At 28.1% G+C, this 17,009-nt stretch overlaps 1 protein-coding gene and 1 non-coding gene across 2 annotated transcripts; one reads left to right on the top strand and one right to left on the bottom strand.

Moving 5' to 3' along the window:
- The first annotated feature begins 6,017 nt into the window (after positions 1 to 6,017).
- LOC131064091 (ankyrin repeat-containing protein At5g02620) lies at positions 6,018 to 15,427 on the top strand. Its single transcript, XM_057998118.2, has 3 exons — positions 6,018 to 6,504; positions 6,965 to 7,443; positions 14,528 to 15,427. The coding sequence occupies exons 1-3, from the start codon at positions 6,018 to 6,020 to the stop codon at positions 15,350 to 15,352; spliced, it is 1,791 nt and encodes a 596-aa protein (XP_057854101.2). The 3' UTR covers positions 15,353 to 15,427.
- On the bottom strand, positions 13,016 to 13,088 carry TRNAM-CAU (transfer RNA methionine (anticodon CAU)). Its single transcript has one exon. It is a non-coding gene; the product is annotated as a tRNA-Met (tRNA).
- Positions 15,428 to 17,009: the final 1,582 nt, after the last annotated feature.

Genomic DNA, 17,009 nt, shown 5'->3' with positions numbered 1-17,009 from the left:
TCCTAGGGAGTGGAATAGATTGGCTGATTCTTTGGCCAAGTGGGCTTCAGAGCATGTTGATGGTTGGGATTTTAGTGGAAGGGATGGTCTACCTCCTAATTATCTTGAAAATTTAGACAGGTTAATGCTAGAAGACAAGATGATGCTAGAGCACCTAGTGGTGTAGGATCAATTTCCCTTTTATGTTTGTTTCCTTTTCATTGTCATTTTTGAAGCCCTTCGAGACTCCAGATGAGCCTAGTTTTTGAGGTAATTCTAAAGTAGCTAGTCTTTGACACGTCATCTTTTTGAGGGCTTTCTGAAAATGTATTATCATTGGAAATCCAACAGTCAGATCTAATGCTATGGTCACTAGACTTTGTAGTGGTGGTGCTGGTGGTTCTTTTAGGATCCTTTTAGTTTTTGTTGTTGTCTTGGTGGGCCTAAGGCCTGACTTTGTATTTCTATGATTTCTAAATAAATCTTTACCCCTTTTTAAAAAAAAAAATTGAGATAGTGTTAATTGATTAAATGATGGAATGATAAGAATTCGATAATTAGAAATGTTAAATATTCTGATGAGAAGAAATATTTAATTTAATCAAATAATTAAAGAATTACTTAATTAAATAGATGAATAATTAGTGTAGAATTAATGAGACATTTTTAGGTGTCTACAAAAATTATTTCAAATTTAAATTTTTAAAATAATAATTATTAAATAAGTTATTTTTTAATTAAAAATTACATTTATGAATCCATTTATATGGAATATTGATAAATAATAATAATAAAAAATTAAACTTAAATAAATGCAACTTTCATCCCTTAGTTTATTTAAAAATGTTGATCCTAAATAGATTATGAATAAAATAATAATTGGCATATAATTTAGAAAAGGAAAAGTGATATGTGAGGTTGATCGGTGAATATAATTGAGATCACGTTGTCACTTTTTCTAATTGTAAGCAAATGATTTAATGGCCAAAATCATAACTCAGTACAAAAGCATAATAAAGTTGGTTGTCCATTTCATTGAAAGGACCAAACCATATTCATCGAGTTCTCAACAAGATTGCATGGAATAAATTAAAGTAAACACATGAATTAGGTGTTCATACTCTACAAAAATTTTAGTGGAAGAGGAAAATTAAACAAGTCAGGATGGAACAATATATTTTCTTTTTGTCATTTTCGGCTAGGTTTAGGGAATCTCCAAAGTATTAGCAAGTGAGGAATTTATTATTAATGATAAGAATTGATTATACTATACTAATACTCGTCAATACTTTTGAGTTATCGAGATTGAGTATTATATTTATCATGTTAATTGATGCAATAGTTCATAAGTTGATTTATTTGATTTTATAAGCATTTTTTTATTTTTTGATTTTCTAAGAAAAAAAAATAATAATTGCATTAGATAAAAATTACTTTAAATATTTTTTAATTTTATTTATAAAATTGGATATCTATCATGTATTTTAAATTTATTAAATTATCTTATAAGATATTTTTAATTTTAAATAAATAATGACATGTTTATTTAGGGAGTCTAAGTTTTTAAAAAGTAGTTCTTATTAAAATAGTATGCCTATATTTTTAAATGATTTAATGGCCAAAATCATAACTTAGTACAAAAGCATAATAAAGTTGGTTGCCCATTTCATTGAAAGGACCAAACCATATTCATCGAGTTCTCAACAAGATTGCATGGAATAAATTAAAGTAAACACATGAATTAGGTGTTCATACTCTACAAAAATTTTAGTGGAATAGGAAAATTAAACAAGTCGGGATGGAACAATATATTTTCTTTTTGTCATTTTCGGCTAGGTTTAGGGAATCTCCAAAGTATTAGCAAGTGAGGAATTTATTATTAATGATAAGAATTGATTATACTATACTAATATTCATCAATGCTTTTGAGTTATCGAGATTGAGTATTATATTTATCATGTTAATTGATGCAATAGTTCATAAGTTGATTTATTTGATTTTATAAGCATTTTTTTATTTTTTGATTTTCTAAGAAAAAAAATAATAATTGCATTAGATAAAAATTACTTTAAATATTTTTTAATTTTATTTATAAAATTGGATATCTATCATATATTTTAAATTTATTAAATTATCTTATAAGATATTTTTAATTTTAAATAAATAATGACATGTTTATTTAGGGAGTTTAAGTTTTTTAAAAGTAGTTCTTATTAAAATAGTATGCCTATATTTTTAAATGATTTAATGGCCAAAATCATAACTTAGTACAAAAGCATAATAAAGTTGGTTGTCCATTTCATTGAAAGGACCAAACCATATTCATCGAGTTCTCAACAAGATTGCATGGAATAAATTAAAGTAAACACATGAATTAGGTGTTCATACTCTACAAAAATTTTAGTGGAAGAGGAAAATTAAACAAGTCGGGATGGAACAATATATTTTCTTTTTGTCATTTTCGGCTAGGTTTAGGGAATCTCCAAAGTATTAGCAAGTGAGGAATTTATTATTAATGATAAGAATTGATTATACTATACTAATATTCGTCAATACTTTTGAGTTATCGAGATTGAGTATTATATTTATCATGTTAATTGATGCAATAGTTCATAAGTTGATTTATTTGATTTTATAAGCATTTTTTTATTTTTTGATTTTCTAAGAAAAAAAAAAAATAATTGCATTAGATAAAAATTACTTTAAATATTTTTTAATTTTATTTATAAAATTGGATATCTATCATGTATTTTAAATTTATTAAATTATCTTATAAGATATTTTTAATTTTAAATAAATAATGACATGTTTATTTAGGGAGTCTAAGTTTTTTAAAAGTAGTTCTTATTAAAATAGTATGCCTATATTTTTAAATGATTTAATGGCCAAAATCATAACTTAGTACAAAAGCATAATAAAGTTGGTTGTCCATTTCATTGAAAGGACCAAACCATATTCATCGAGTTCTCAACAAGATTGCATGGAATAAATTAAAGTAAACACATGAATTAGGTGTTCATACTCTACAAAAATTTTAGTGGAAGAGGAAAATTAAACAAGTCGGGATGGAACAATATATTTTCTTTTTGTCATTTTCGGCTAGGTTTAGGGAATCTCCAAAGTATTAGCAAGTGAGGAATTTATTATTAATGATAAGAATTGATTATACTATACTAATATTCATCAATGCTTTTGAGTTATCGAGATTGAGTATTATATTTATCATGTTAATTGATGCAATAGTTCATAAGTTGATTTATTTGATTTTATAAGCATTTTTTTATTTTTTGATTTTCTAAGAAAAAAAATAATAATTGCATTAGATAAAAATTACTTTAAATATTTTTTAATTTTATTTATAAAATTGGATATCTATCATATATTTTAAATTTATTAAATTATCTTATAAGATATTTTTAATTTTAAATAAATAATGACATGTTTATTTAGGGAGTTTAAGTTTTTTAAAAGTAGTTCTTATTAAAATAGTATGCCTATATTTTTAAATGATTTAATGGCCAAAATCATAACTTAGTACAAAAGCATAATAAAGTTGGTTGTCCATTTCATTGAAAGGACCAAACCATATTCATCGAGTTCTCAACAAGATTGCATGGAATAAATTAAAGTAAACACATGAATTAGGTGTTCATACTCTACAAAAATTTTAGTGGAAGAGGAAAATTAAACAAGTCGGGATGGAACAATATATTTTCTTTTTGTCATTTTCGGCTAGGTTTAGGGAATCTCCAAAGTATTAGCAAGTGAGGAATTTATTATTAATGATAAGAATTGATTATAGTATACTAATATTCGTCAATACTTTTGAGTTATCGAGATTGAGTATTATATTTATCATGTTAATTGATGCAATAGTTCATAAGTTGATTTATTTGATTTTATAAGCATTTTTTTATTTTTTGATTTTCTAAGAAAAATAAATAATAATTGCATTAGATAAAAATTACTTTAAATATTTTTTAATTTTATTTATAAAATTGGATATCTATCATATATTTTAAATTTATTAAATTATCTTATAAGATATTTTTAATTTTAAATAAATAATGACATGTTTATTTAGGGAGTCTAAGTTTTTTAAAAGTAGTTCTTATTAAAATAGTATGCCTATATTTTAAAATGATTTAATGGCCAAAATCATAACTTAGTACAAAAGCATAATAAAGTTGGTTGTCCATTTCATTGAAAGGACCAAACCATATTCATCGAGTTCTCAACAAGATTGCATGGAATAAATTAAAGTAAACACATGAATTAGGTGTTCATACTCTACAAAAATTTTAGTGGAAGAGGAAAATTAAACAAGTCGGGATGGAACAATATATTTTCTTTTTGTCATTTTCGGCTAGGTTTAGGGAATCTCCAAAGTATTAGCAAGTGAGGAATTTATTATTAATGATAAGAATTGATTATACTATACTAATATTCGTCAATGCTTTTGAGTTATCGAGATTGAGTATTATATTTATCATGTTAATTGATGCAATAGTTCATAAGTTGATTTATTTGATTTCATAAGCATTTTTTTATTTTTTGATTTTCTAAGAAAAAAAAATAATAATTGCATTAGATAAAAATTACTTTAAATATTTTTTAATTTTATTTATAAAATTGGATATCTATCATGTATTTTAAATTTATTAAATTATCTTATAAGATATTTTTAATTTTAAATAAATAATGACATGTTTATTTAGGGAGTCTAAGTTTTTAAAAAGTAGTTCTTATTAAAATAGTATGCCTATATTTTAAAATGATTTAATGGCCAAAATCATAACTTAAAGTAAACACATGAACAAGATATTTTCTTTTTGTCATTTTCGGCTAGGTTTAGGGAATCTCCAAAGTATTAGCAAGTGAGGAATGTATTATTAATGATAAGAATTGATTATACTTTACTAATATTCGTCAATGCTTTTGAGTTATCGAGATTATTTTCTTTAATTGTCACAATATTCTAAACATTTTTTTTTTTAAATGGGCATTTCATTTTTAACCCTCAAAATAGGTATGAATATTTGTACATTATTAATAACCTAACCCTAATAATTATCTATCTGTATCTCTAATTGATTCTTAACATAACCATAAGCCTAACCTAGCATAACTTTAAACGTAACACTAATTTTATAATTATCCTAAAATATATAGATTAATAATATTATTTTAATTAGATTAGGTTATCCTCATACAATTTAATAATATAAAAATTTGATAAGAAAGTAATATTATTAATATAATAATAATATAATATTCAAAATAACAATATTTTTGTTATTATAATACTAAAATTATTTATTTAAGTTTTTTTTTTTCATTTAATTCAATATTCTATCAGCTATAAGTGCAATACAATTACATAATATTACAATGAAATTACAATGGTAATTCAAATAGCATTGACTATTTCTATTTCTAAATCATATAATTATAATCTTACATATAGACTAATAATCAACTAATTCAAATGATTATTCTTAAATAATAGATAAATTTATTAAGTCTATTACAATATTAAAATCGATGGACAAGTACTCCCCCACTACGTAACACTTGTTATAATTCTTTTATGTAAAAATTACCTTCATTAATTTCTTTTATCACATTTATTTATGTAAAAAAAATAAATATAAAATATCTATTTCAAATAAAAAATTAAAGTTTAAGAACTGCCATTCTCATCTAAAATTTAGATAAAATTGTTTGCTATAAAAAAATCATAACAGTTGAAATAAAATCTAAATGAATATGATGAGATCATAATTGGTCTAAATCTAATCGTAAGAAAAATCCAACGTGCTTGTCGATATCATACATTAAAAGAATAAAAGCATATTAATCATTAAAGTAAAAACGTGAATTGGGTGTTCAAGACCAAAAGGAAAGAGAATAATTTAATGAGCCCGTAAGGGTCCATGGCATTTTCTTTTCCTTCTTCTTTTTCTTTGTTTGGCTGCTACTTTGATATGTACCAGCGAATCTACACGTCAGGAATTTATTATAAGTAGTGAAACAGCATGGTAAGTGAGTACAAGAAGTTTGAAAAAATGACGAGAATGGATAAAAATATCTTCCATGCTGCCAAAAAGGGCGATCTCAAAGCCCTTCAGGAGTGTAGCCGTGAGCATGTGACCCAGGGGCTTACTTTTGAAGGAAACACTGCTCTGCACATCGCTGCAAGAGGAGGACACCTGGAGGTTGTTAAATGGCTACTTGCTCTCAAGCTCTGCTCTGCTGGAGCTCGAAATCGAGATAAGAATACACCACTGCATGAAGCCGGTAAGAATGGCAATTCAGAGGTTGTCAGAATTCTGCTGAGGTATAAAAAGTGTTGCGTGTACAGGCGCAACCAGTTTGGAGAGACTGCCCTGATAATAGCTTCAGAGCACGGTCACATTGATGCAGCGAAGCTCTTGTTGGAAGCCACGCCATTGTTTCTGGTTTTCTGGCCAAGGAATGACCGTCAGACATGCCTCAACGCTGCAGCTTATGCAGGGAAATTGGGTAAGTTGTACTGGTTTGTTAATTGGGTAATACTTTCTCTTTCTTAAATTTGATTTTGAAAATGAATCTATTTAGTTTAAAAAGTTATATGTACAGATCATGAATCGTTTCTGGTTATAACTGTGTTTGATTTATTTGGTATCAATGATTTAGGTCATTCTTTTTGATCCATTATCAAGATAGTAGAGAACAAAAGAAATAGAATGAGGGAGTGTGACTTGACTATGGATCACACAGTGTGATCCAAAACGTTGATACAAAATAAATCAAACATGGTTAAAACTAGAAAATGATTCATGATCTATTGTTATTAGACTGTGGAAATCTAATGTCTTTAAGTTATATATATGTTGAATTAATGATTATAAATCGAAAAATTATTTATGATCTATAGACTGTAGAAATCTAATATCTTTGAGTTATATGAATGTTGAACTAATGATTAATATGCGTTATGCAGGTGTGGTCAAGTTGATATTGAATGAGAATCCAAGTTGTTTCAATATAGTACGTTCCATGCTACTTATTGAGGATGAATATGGCTTTACTCCACTACATGCTGCAGTTCATGGAGGACATCTAGATGTTGTGCGTGAGATTTTAAAGACCCCATTGAAATGGGGTTGTCTGAGTGGTTATGAAAAATTAATGACAAAGGTTGATCAGCAAGGAAGATGTGCAATTCACATAGCAGTAATGAAAGGATTCGTCAATATTGTTGATGAATTCATATCATCAATGCCAGATTGTGTTGAAATCAGAAGCACTTGCCTTAAATCTGCTGTGCACTTTGCGGTACTATACAATCAACTTGACATAGTGAAAAGGCTTGCTTCTGAGAATGAGGATGAAATAAGTGCAAAATTATTCAGCCATGACTGTGACTTATTTGGCAATACAGCTTTGCATTTGGCAGCCATGAATGCAGTGGACCCTGAGGTTAGCTTTATCTATGCTTTATTCCCTTCATTCTTTAGTATATTTTAATGGTAATTTTTCATTTTATTTATCTAGTTTAGAAAGGTTAATAAATACATCCTAAGAATGTTATTGATGTAACTTCTTTCATTATATTTATTCATTTTTTTTTTAAACTGAAGGAAAGATTTCATATAGATCAAAATTTGTTTGATAAGAAAAGCTTATTTTCAAATTTTTGCCTGAGGCCATTCCGTTAATAGGAACTCCTTTGGTAGAGTTATTACGTGGGAGTGTTAGTGTGGGTCAATCTACCTTGACCCGGTTTTATAGTTTACAGACTTTCATATTACCCCTTCTTACTGCTGTATTTATGTTAATGCACTTTCTAATGATCCGCAAGCAAGGTATTTCAGGTCCTTTATAAAAAGGAAATATACATTTTGAATCAGTATTCAAAGCCTATTATTATTACGATATATCATTGCCGCGAAAAGCATGTTTCTCGGATTTCTCCTTTCAATTATTAAGTATTCTTTATTTAATAACAAAGAATTGAAGTAGATACTCATCTCATCTCAGATGGAGAAAATGGATTATGGGAGTGTGTGACTTGAACTAGTGGTTAGGCCATGCAGATCAATTTTAGGATCTGCCATATAAAGATTCAGATCGAAATGTGTCTCTGTCCCAATTTTCTTTCCAAAAATAGGAAGTTTAGAACCTGGGTAAAAGGCAAACACTTTGTTGTCTTCCAAGAGAGTTATTTCTATGATCGAATCCGAATTAGGCTCCATGAGATCCAGGTAATAGTAATAGCATTACTAAGTAAAATTTATTACTTAAATTATCCTTTCCTTTTCATAGTATGAAAATGCATGCATTTCCCTTGCATTTCAATAGGGTAAACTATCGGAGTAAAAGAAGGGGTCTAAAGAAGGAAAAAGGCCAGATCAGTAACAAGTCAATACCTTGTATGCAAAAAATTGTGAGGGTTGAGATAAACACAGATTACAAGGAATAAGATGATCCAAAAGGCATATTGATTGTGAGCTTACTTGGATACTGAGCATACGAAAGAAGAAAATGATGAATTAACTACAGATCTTCTTAGTTCTTAGTTATACTTATTCTAACGATACGTCATTCATCATTTTTATTTCAACTAGTGCTCGAGCCGAATGATCAAAATTGACATGTCCGGTTCTTTCAGGGGATAGATTCATTCATAAAAATCTACTTATCCCAATAACAAAGAAACCTGACTTAAATGATCCTGTATTAAGGGCTAAATTAGCTAAAGGCATGGGACATAATTATTATGGCGAGCCTGCTTGGCCTAATGATCTCTTATATATTTTTCCAGTAGTTATTTTTGGTACTATTGCATGTACCGTAGGTTAGCAGTTCTAGAACCATCAATGATTGGTGAACCGACAAATCCATTTGCAACTCCTTTGGAAATATTACTCGAATGGTATTTTTTCCCTGTATTTCAAATACTTCGTACAGTACCTAATAAATTATTAGGTGTCCTTTTAATGGCTTCAGTACCTCCAGGACTATTGACAGTCCCTTTCTTGGAGAATGTGAATCAATTTCAAAATCCATTTCATCATCCAGTAGCTACAACAGTATTCTTATTCAGTACCGCAGTAGCTCTTTGGTTAGGCATTGGGGCAACGTTACCTATCGATGAATCTTTAACTCTAGGTCTTTTCCAATTTGATCTAATTTAGAATATCTTAATATAGGAGAGGAGGGAAATCTTTTGTTTATATATCTAGGGAGTCGTTGCTTTAAGATAAAGGGTCTCTCCCTAGATATATTTTTTTATCAAATATTTTCTAATATTGTTACAGAATGGTCAAAGATTTATTCCAGAAGAACTTAGAAAAAGGGAATGAATGGGGAGATTGAATAGAACTCTTAGAAATCTAAACCAGATTCCCCGGTGAGTCAATTTGAATATTTCGTATAAATTCCAAGATTTCTTTGATAGATTGTTCCCCAAGATGTTTTATTTTCATTAAATCTTCTCGACTGTAATTCAAAAGGTCCGATACTGTATTTATATTTGCCTTTTTGAGGCAATTATATACCCTAGTAGAGAAGTTTAATTGGTCAATATACATTTGATCAAAAGCTATTCTCTTCGTATCAGTCGATATATGCAAAATAGGTAAGGAAGGAGTAATATCGTCGCTTAGACTGTTTGTTCCATCGCTGTTCTCTTCCTTTGCATTTAGAAAGGGAAGGAAAAAGTAAATCAAATTTCGAGAAGCTTCGTAAAGTGCTTCTTTAGGAGCTAATCCTCCATTCATCCATATTTCAAGAGATAGAATTTCTTGTGTCTCATTTTCGCTCCAATAGGAGTGAATACTGTAATTTACATTTTGAATAGGGGCAAAGGCAACATCTATAGGAAAGACAAACGCAACATCTATAGCAAAAATTTCATCCTTAGGATTGTAATTATTTGGATTTTGAATAATATATCCGCGGCCTTTTTCAATTTGTAATGACATATCTAAGGTAATTGATTTGTTTATGTTAGCTATATGTTGTGTAGTATCTATTATTCTCACAGAATGTGGTAACATGATATCTTGAGCGGTTACTTTTTTTGGTCTGACAACATGGATAGATCCTTCTCGAATTCCGTACGCATCACTTCGAAGTACAATTTCTTTCAGATTCATCAAAATTTCATGTATTGATTCTTCAATACCTATTATTACGGAATATTTGTTTGATATATTGTGAAATTTAGCACGTGTGATACATGTTCCTTCTACTTCTCCAAGTAAAACTCTTCTTATTGCGCTGCCTATTGTATTAGCTTGACCTTTGCGAAGCGGAGATAGAGTGAAACGACTATAATGAAAACGCTCATTCTCTGTTCTGGATTCAACACACTTCAATTCTGGTATCTTCATTGAGACTGCTATTTCATTCTGATTCATAATATTATTTCAAATAAATAATTTAATCCTTTCTTTCACTTTCAATTTATTCAATTCTTATACACGTCTCCTTTTGGGAGGTCTACATCCGTTATGTGGCATAGAAGTTACATCACGTACATAACTTAATTGTATACCACTTTGAGCAATGGCTCATAATGCTGTATCTCTCCCTGGACCAGGGCCACTTATCATAACTTCTGCTTCTTTCAGAAGACCTTGATTTACTAAGGTATCAACAAAATTTGCTGCTGCAGTATGAGCAGCAAATGGTGAACGTCTTTTTGTACCTTTGAATCCACAAGTAGTGGCAGAAGACCAAGAAACCGCTTGCCCTCATGTATCTATAATAGTAACAATGGTATTGCGAAAACTTGCTCGAACATAAATAACTCCATTCAGTATTCAATGTTTAGTTTTACGTGGCAAAAATCTTCTTGTAGCTCTATGTGGCACATATTTTCTTCTAGTTTTTGACACAATTTTTTTTGTATTTTTTGACACAACGCAAATCTTCTTATAATTTTTGATAAATTTTGATATTTTGAAGTAAAAAAAATGTAATATAATATAAGAAATATATATATATTTCTTATATTATAATAATTCTAAATTGGATGTCAAAATTCCTTTTAGAATTCATATCGTGATATATAATAGGAATTAGCCTTGTTTTTGTTTATGCCTCAGATTGTAACAAATTACAAGAAGGCGTTTCCGTCTACGAATTAGGCGGCACTTTTCACAAATTTTGTGAACAGAAGCATGGATTTTCATATTTGTGGTCCTTTATTTAATGCTAAAATCTTTTTCTTTTTTGTTTATAGAGTTAATGGGCCTCAATATTGATCAGTAGCAGATATAAAGTCATCATCATCATTTCGTTTGACAGGATGTCTATATATTATATGTCCTTTGCTTAAATCGTAAAGAGGTAGGTCAACTGTCACTCTATCTCCCGGTACTACTCGTATTGTTTGATATCTAATTTTACCTAATACAACCGTTCAAACATCTATATCGTTATCTAGATGGACTAAGAACATACCATTAGGATATGCTATTGTGACTACACCCTCAATAGTGACAAAATTCTTTTTGGTACCCATTTTAACTAGACTCCTAGTTTTTACACAGTGATTAAAAAAGAAGGAATAGTTATTAACTATGAAATTGATTTCTAAAAGAGAGGAATCATTTAATTATAAAAAAAAAAGAAAAAAGACATTTTAATAGAATTTTAATTGAAAAATAAACAAGAATAGCTTTTTTTTGTAAGCTATTACTACTCAATAATATTCATTGAATTATAATGAATTCCTTTTTTGTCAGCCAAATTTCTGACATTGAACACTCAATAATGAGTCATTATTGACTCCTATCATCAATAATATCTTTTGTCAATATTATTGATAGCATTCCAATTATTGGAAGCAAAAATGCAATTCAGGCATTTACTTTTTGTTTTGGAGTTACCATAAAATACATAATAATTCCCCTCCTATTTTTTTTTGTCAAGCTTCTCGATTAGTCATTATTCCTTGCGAAGTAGAAAGGATTGCAATCCCCATTCCACCTAAAACTTTAGGGATCTCTCGAGAATTAGAATAGATTCTCAGACCAGGTTTGCTAATACGCTTTGAAGTGGTTATATATCTCTTTTGCGTCCTTCCCCTAGATTTTGAAGTTAAAACAAAAAAAGATTTTTTACCTTCTCGATGTTTCCTAACATCCTCTATAAAACCTTATCGTAGAAGAATCCTTATGATGTTCTCGGTAATAATAGTAGCTGCTACTCCAACTGTTTTTTTTTTACCATATCAACATTTCTTATATAAGTCATTAGATTAGCAATAGTATCATTACCCATGGCGAACTAATTCTTAAGAATTTACAAGCTCAATATAAAGGCATGTTTATCTTTTTTTTAGGAATATGCCTAACATTACTTCTACATAATTTATCAGTATTTATAATACTTCAGGAGCTAATGAGATTATTTTGGTGAAATTCAATTCTCTTAATTCCTCAGTAACTGAACCAAAAACTCGAGTTCCTCTTGGATTTCCTTTCTGATCAATGACAATTGCCGCATTGTCATCAAATCGTATTATCATTCCATCACTACATTTAAGTTCTTTACACGTACGTATAACTACGGCTCTAACTACCTCTGATTCTTCTAGAGGCATATTAGGTGCTACTTCTTTAATTATAGCGATGATAATATCACCAATATTAGCGGTGTTACGATTACCTGCTCCTAGCACTCGAATACACATTAATTTTCAAGATCCATTGTTGTCTGCTACATTCAAGTAAGTTTGGGACTGAATCATATTTCCTCCAAAAGAATTGTTAACTCGGCAGAAAAAAAGTATTTCTTATCAATTCAATCTCAAAAAATTCTATTGAATTTAGTATGATTGTATGTGTAATGGCATCTACTTTACTGGGAATAGTAATGAATCCAATTGTTGCAATTGCCCAGGATACATTATTTTAGAAATTTATTTCTATAAATTTTCTACTTACTGAAAAAAGTAAGAATTGCCCTCATATTCTTAAAATTGTAGGGAATAGGCTTAAATTTATTGTGAGCAGAGCACAATAAATTTTTATTGTAGTACATCCAGCAGGAATTAAACCTGCAACTTCCCAATTATGAGTTGGGTGCTTTAACCATTCAGCCATGGATGCCATGGTAAAGCAAAAAGAAAAAAAGTTGATTTTAAATTGAATTCTAATTTATGTTTCTAATTTTCAATAAGAAAGAGATTTGGGATTGTTAGCAATTTCTATAGGATAAAATGCTAATTAAAGGAACAATACAGATAGATAAGATCTAATTGGGGGGTACAAATAGAGATTCTTAAATTAATGAAAATTGAATGAAAGAAGTATCGTTCTAAATAGGGTCTAAAAATCCTATTTTATTTTTGGCATGTTTGGTTTCGTATAATAGATACCTATCTATTTTTTGCCCTTTTAAAAAAAGTATCCACAAAAAATCTTCCTCTCTTCTATAGGTATTATTATTAATGTTTAAATATTGTATTGTTTACTAATTAAACTCTCTCTTTGTAAACAGGGGAGACAAATCGTCTTTGCCTCTATCTATTCTATAAATAACAAGAACTTTTTTTGTACAAATTATTTGCACAAAGTTAGTTGAATAAGTTGCATTAACTGCGTCTTTCTTATTATAATTCAATTTGATTAGTAATAATCACATTCTATCATTTACAAAATTACATTATATTATTTACAATACAAAAAAACTCTATGAAAAAACATGAGAACTTGTGGTCTGTCAAAGAAATGTTATATTTTTGAATTAAAAAATTCAAGAAATAAACTCACAAACTTGAGTTCCTATTAATTTAAAGATGTACTTACAAAGGAATATTCTTCAATGGCATTCAATTTGGTGACTAAAAATAAATTTTAGAAATTAAATGTACGATGACTATTTACTACAATTTGGTGTTGATAATGTGTAAAATTGACTAATTGAAGATGAAATGATGTTTATTAAATGTTTTTAAAATAAACTCACCCCTAATAATTTTACACGGCAATTGTTTATTTATTTACTTTAATATTTTAATTGCACCGTTTCTCTTATTCCCTTAAGATATCCTATTGAATCTTTGTTTACTTGATTCCATATATTAATTGAGTTCCATTTCCTTTAATATCTTATATAAACTAATTATCATAACTCAAAAGTGAAAGAATTTATACATGTTACTAATAAAAATAAAATAATTATAATTATTATTTTTTTGATGCTATAATAGAACAAAATTTAATAATTATATTAAAATTAAAAAAAACCTTTAACCATAATTTTGAAATCTAATATAATATTTTATCTATCTTAAGTTGATATGTTTTTTTTTTTTTTCTGTCATTTCCATTTTTAAAATCTTTCTATTTGCATGGTACATGTAATATATTAAGGGTAAATTATCTCATTTTCATATATTTAATATTTATTTTCCCAAGAATTAACAACTTTAAAAAAGCTAGTCTATTCAAAGATAATGTTTTAGGTATAATGATAAGCCTTTTCAAATGAAAAATACTTTATTTCTTATACTTATTAAGGTCGTTATTGTTTATTTTGTATGCAGATTGTGGAATATATTGTTTCAATTCCAAATGTAAACTTGAATACTATAAATGATAAAGGCCAAAGTCCACTTGATATGGCAGAAGAGAGAGCATCCCAAAATAGGCTGGATTGTAGTGAGATTATAAGCATTCTGAAAGATGGTCATGCCACTCGAAGTTTAATTTGTCAATCTAGGTATGAACGATTGCCTTGGCAATATTCACAAGAGATTCCTAATCAAGGTAATGGCAACGAGGAGACCAAAATATTAGATGTGGACATATTGGTGGCATCACTCATTGCCACAATAACATTTGCATCTATATTTCAAGTGCCCGGTGGTATCGATGATAAAGGTCTTGCTAATAGGTCATCAGATACCATTTTCAAAGTGTTTTTATTCTCTAATTTTGTTGCCTTCTTTGCATCTATAACTGTGGTGATTGCTTGGGTTTTTCGAGAACGATTGCAAACAAAGCTGATGGCAAATAGATCAATACTGGCTAAATTATCTATGCTAAGCTTGGGAACTTCCATAGTCTCTACAGGCCTTGCTTTCTTAAGTGCAAACATTCTTGTCACGATACCTCGTACAAATAAGGAGAATCGTATTCCAGATCATAAGGAATTTCAAATGATCAAGGTTGCTGAGATCCTGATAGCATATATAGCGCCATCACTTGCAATTATGTTCTTATCAGTAGCATGGCTAATTGAATATAACTTCAAAGCAACCAATAAGCGACAATCTGAACTTAAGAAACAACTCAGACGAGTTCTTATTTCTACACTTCCAATTGCAACAATTATCCTTACTATCACTTTTATTTATCTCATATATTAACTTTGAAATGTAATTTCAGAATAAAGATAGCTATTAGTCATGTATGTAAAATTTTATATAATGTATATAAAATTTTATTTAAGTATGTTTTTATTAAAGAGCAAAGTAGATTTTATATAAGTATGTTTACATAGTTTATATTTGATGGTTTTCTATATATCTCCTCAAAAGCATTGACTTGAAAATTTTTATCATCACTTGGTCTTGACCTTTTTTGTATTAAATTTTAATTATTAATTTGTAATTTTTTTTTTCTAATTTAGAGATGGTTGACTTAATATTGTAAATTGTTAATAATATTAAAATATGTTCAAAATATCATTGTAAAGTCTTAATTTTATATAAACAAATGCTTTTTATGATTTCTTATTCTTATTTATAAGAATTTGTAATGGTGAAATTAGTATACCCATTCAAATGCTTGTTTATATAAAGATTAAAAAGTTATCCTAAGTACATATGCCAACATTGATATAATTAGGACTAATTCTATTGTGATTGAGTCTTATAAATGCACTCATGCTTAATGGTAATGGTTGATGTCAAATATGTGATAATAATATTGACTTAGGAGATGTCCATAATAAAAATTCTTTGACAAGAATTGATTCTCTGGTATGTGGGTTGACATGATAATAATCATATTAAAGGAGATTTGTCTTAGAGTAGGAAAAACAAAATGCAAAATAGGTGCACTAAGTCCTGTCATGTAATCTAATTTAAGGACTATATTGTTGCATGTCTTATAATTTAATTTGAGAAAACATTAAAAATTAAGGATGGAGATTTATGTCATTGATTTGTAGTGGTTATAGTGACATGTACTAATGAGTTAAAGGTGATTATGAATTATTACATGAAATAAAATAAATTGATTAATAAAATATATATCTATGATACCAATGTAAAATGACATTAAACAATTTGTTGAGTGTACAAGTTATATTCTTTTATCTCTTACATTAATTAAATATTGATTTTCATTTTGATGTACATTTTCATTTAAATTACAAAAACAAACTACCACTTGCAACTCTAGAAGGTGCAAGATATATGTTAATATGAAAATTAAAGGAATGCCATCATTGTCTTGTCGTGCACCTAACCATTATTATCTTTATTCTTAATTGTTTTAGGATTTTCCACAGGAAAAATTATTTTGATGCATTGAAAACAAGTACATACAAGTATATAATAATTAAACCCAGCTACAACATCATGTTTAATTTCATTATGTTACAATTTTTTTCTCCAATCATATAACAAAATTAGAAATAAAAATAAGTTGTTTTGTGGAATTTAATGTCAATTAATATGTGTTAAGTTCTTAATTTTTTCAATCATATAATAAAATAATATGTAAGGTGTTTAGATTCTTTATCTATTGACAAATATTATAGAATGTATATGGAGTGTGGTGTACTCCATTTTTATGTTTGGATTCCCAAACTAAAGAAAGAAAAAAGTCTCAATTTCAATGAGAACCTAACTTGGAACTTCACACATTTAAGATTTATTGATTATTTTGTTCTTAGATTAAAAAAATTACAGCTATTTCAATTAATAAAAATTTGACCTATTAAATCTCTTATCTTATTTTGGCGTATTTGTAATTTTTAATTTGTTTTTGTATTGAACAAAGTAGATTACAATGAAA

Source organism: Cryptomeria japonica, chromosome 5, assembly GCF_030272615.1.
Source record: "Cryptomeria japonica chromosome 5, Sugi_1.0, whole genome shotgun sequence".
Classification (NCBI taxonomy): Eukaryota; Viridiplantae; Streptophyta; class Pinopsida; order Cupressales; family Cupressaceae; genus Cryptomeria; species Cryptomeria japonica.
The sequence above is the reverse complement of the archived record's forward strand: the minus strand, read 5'-3'. Positions and strand labels throughout refer to the sequence as shown.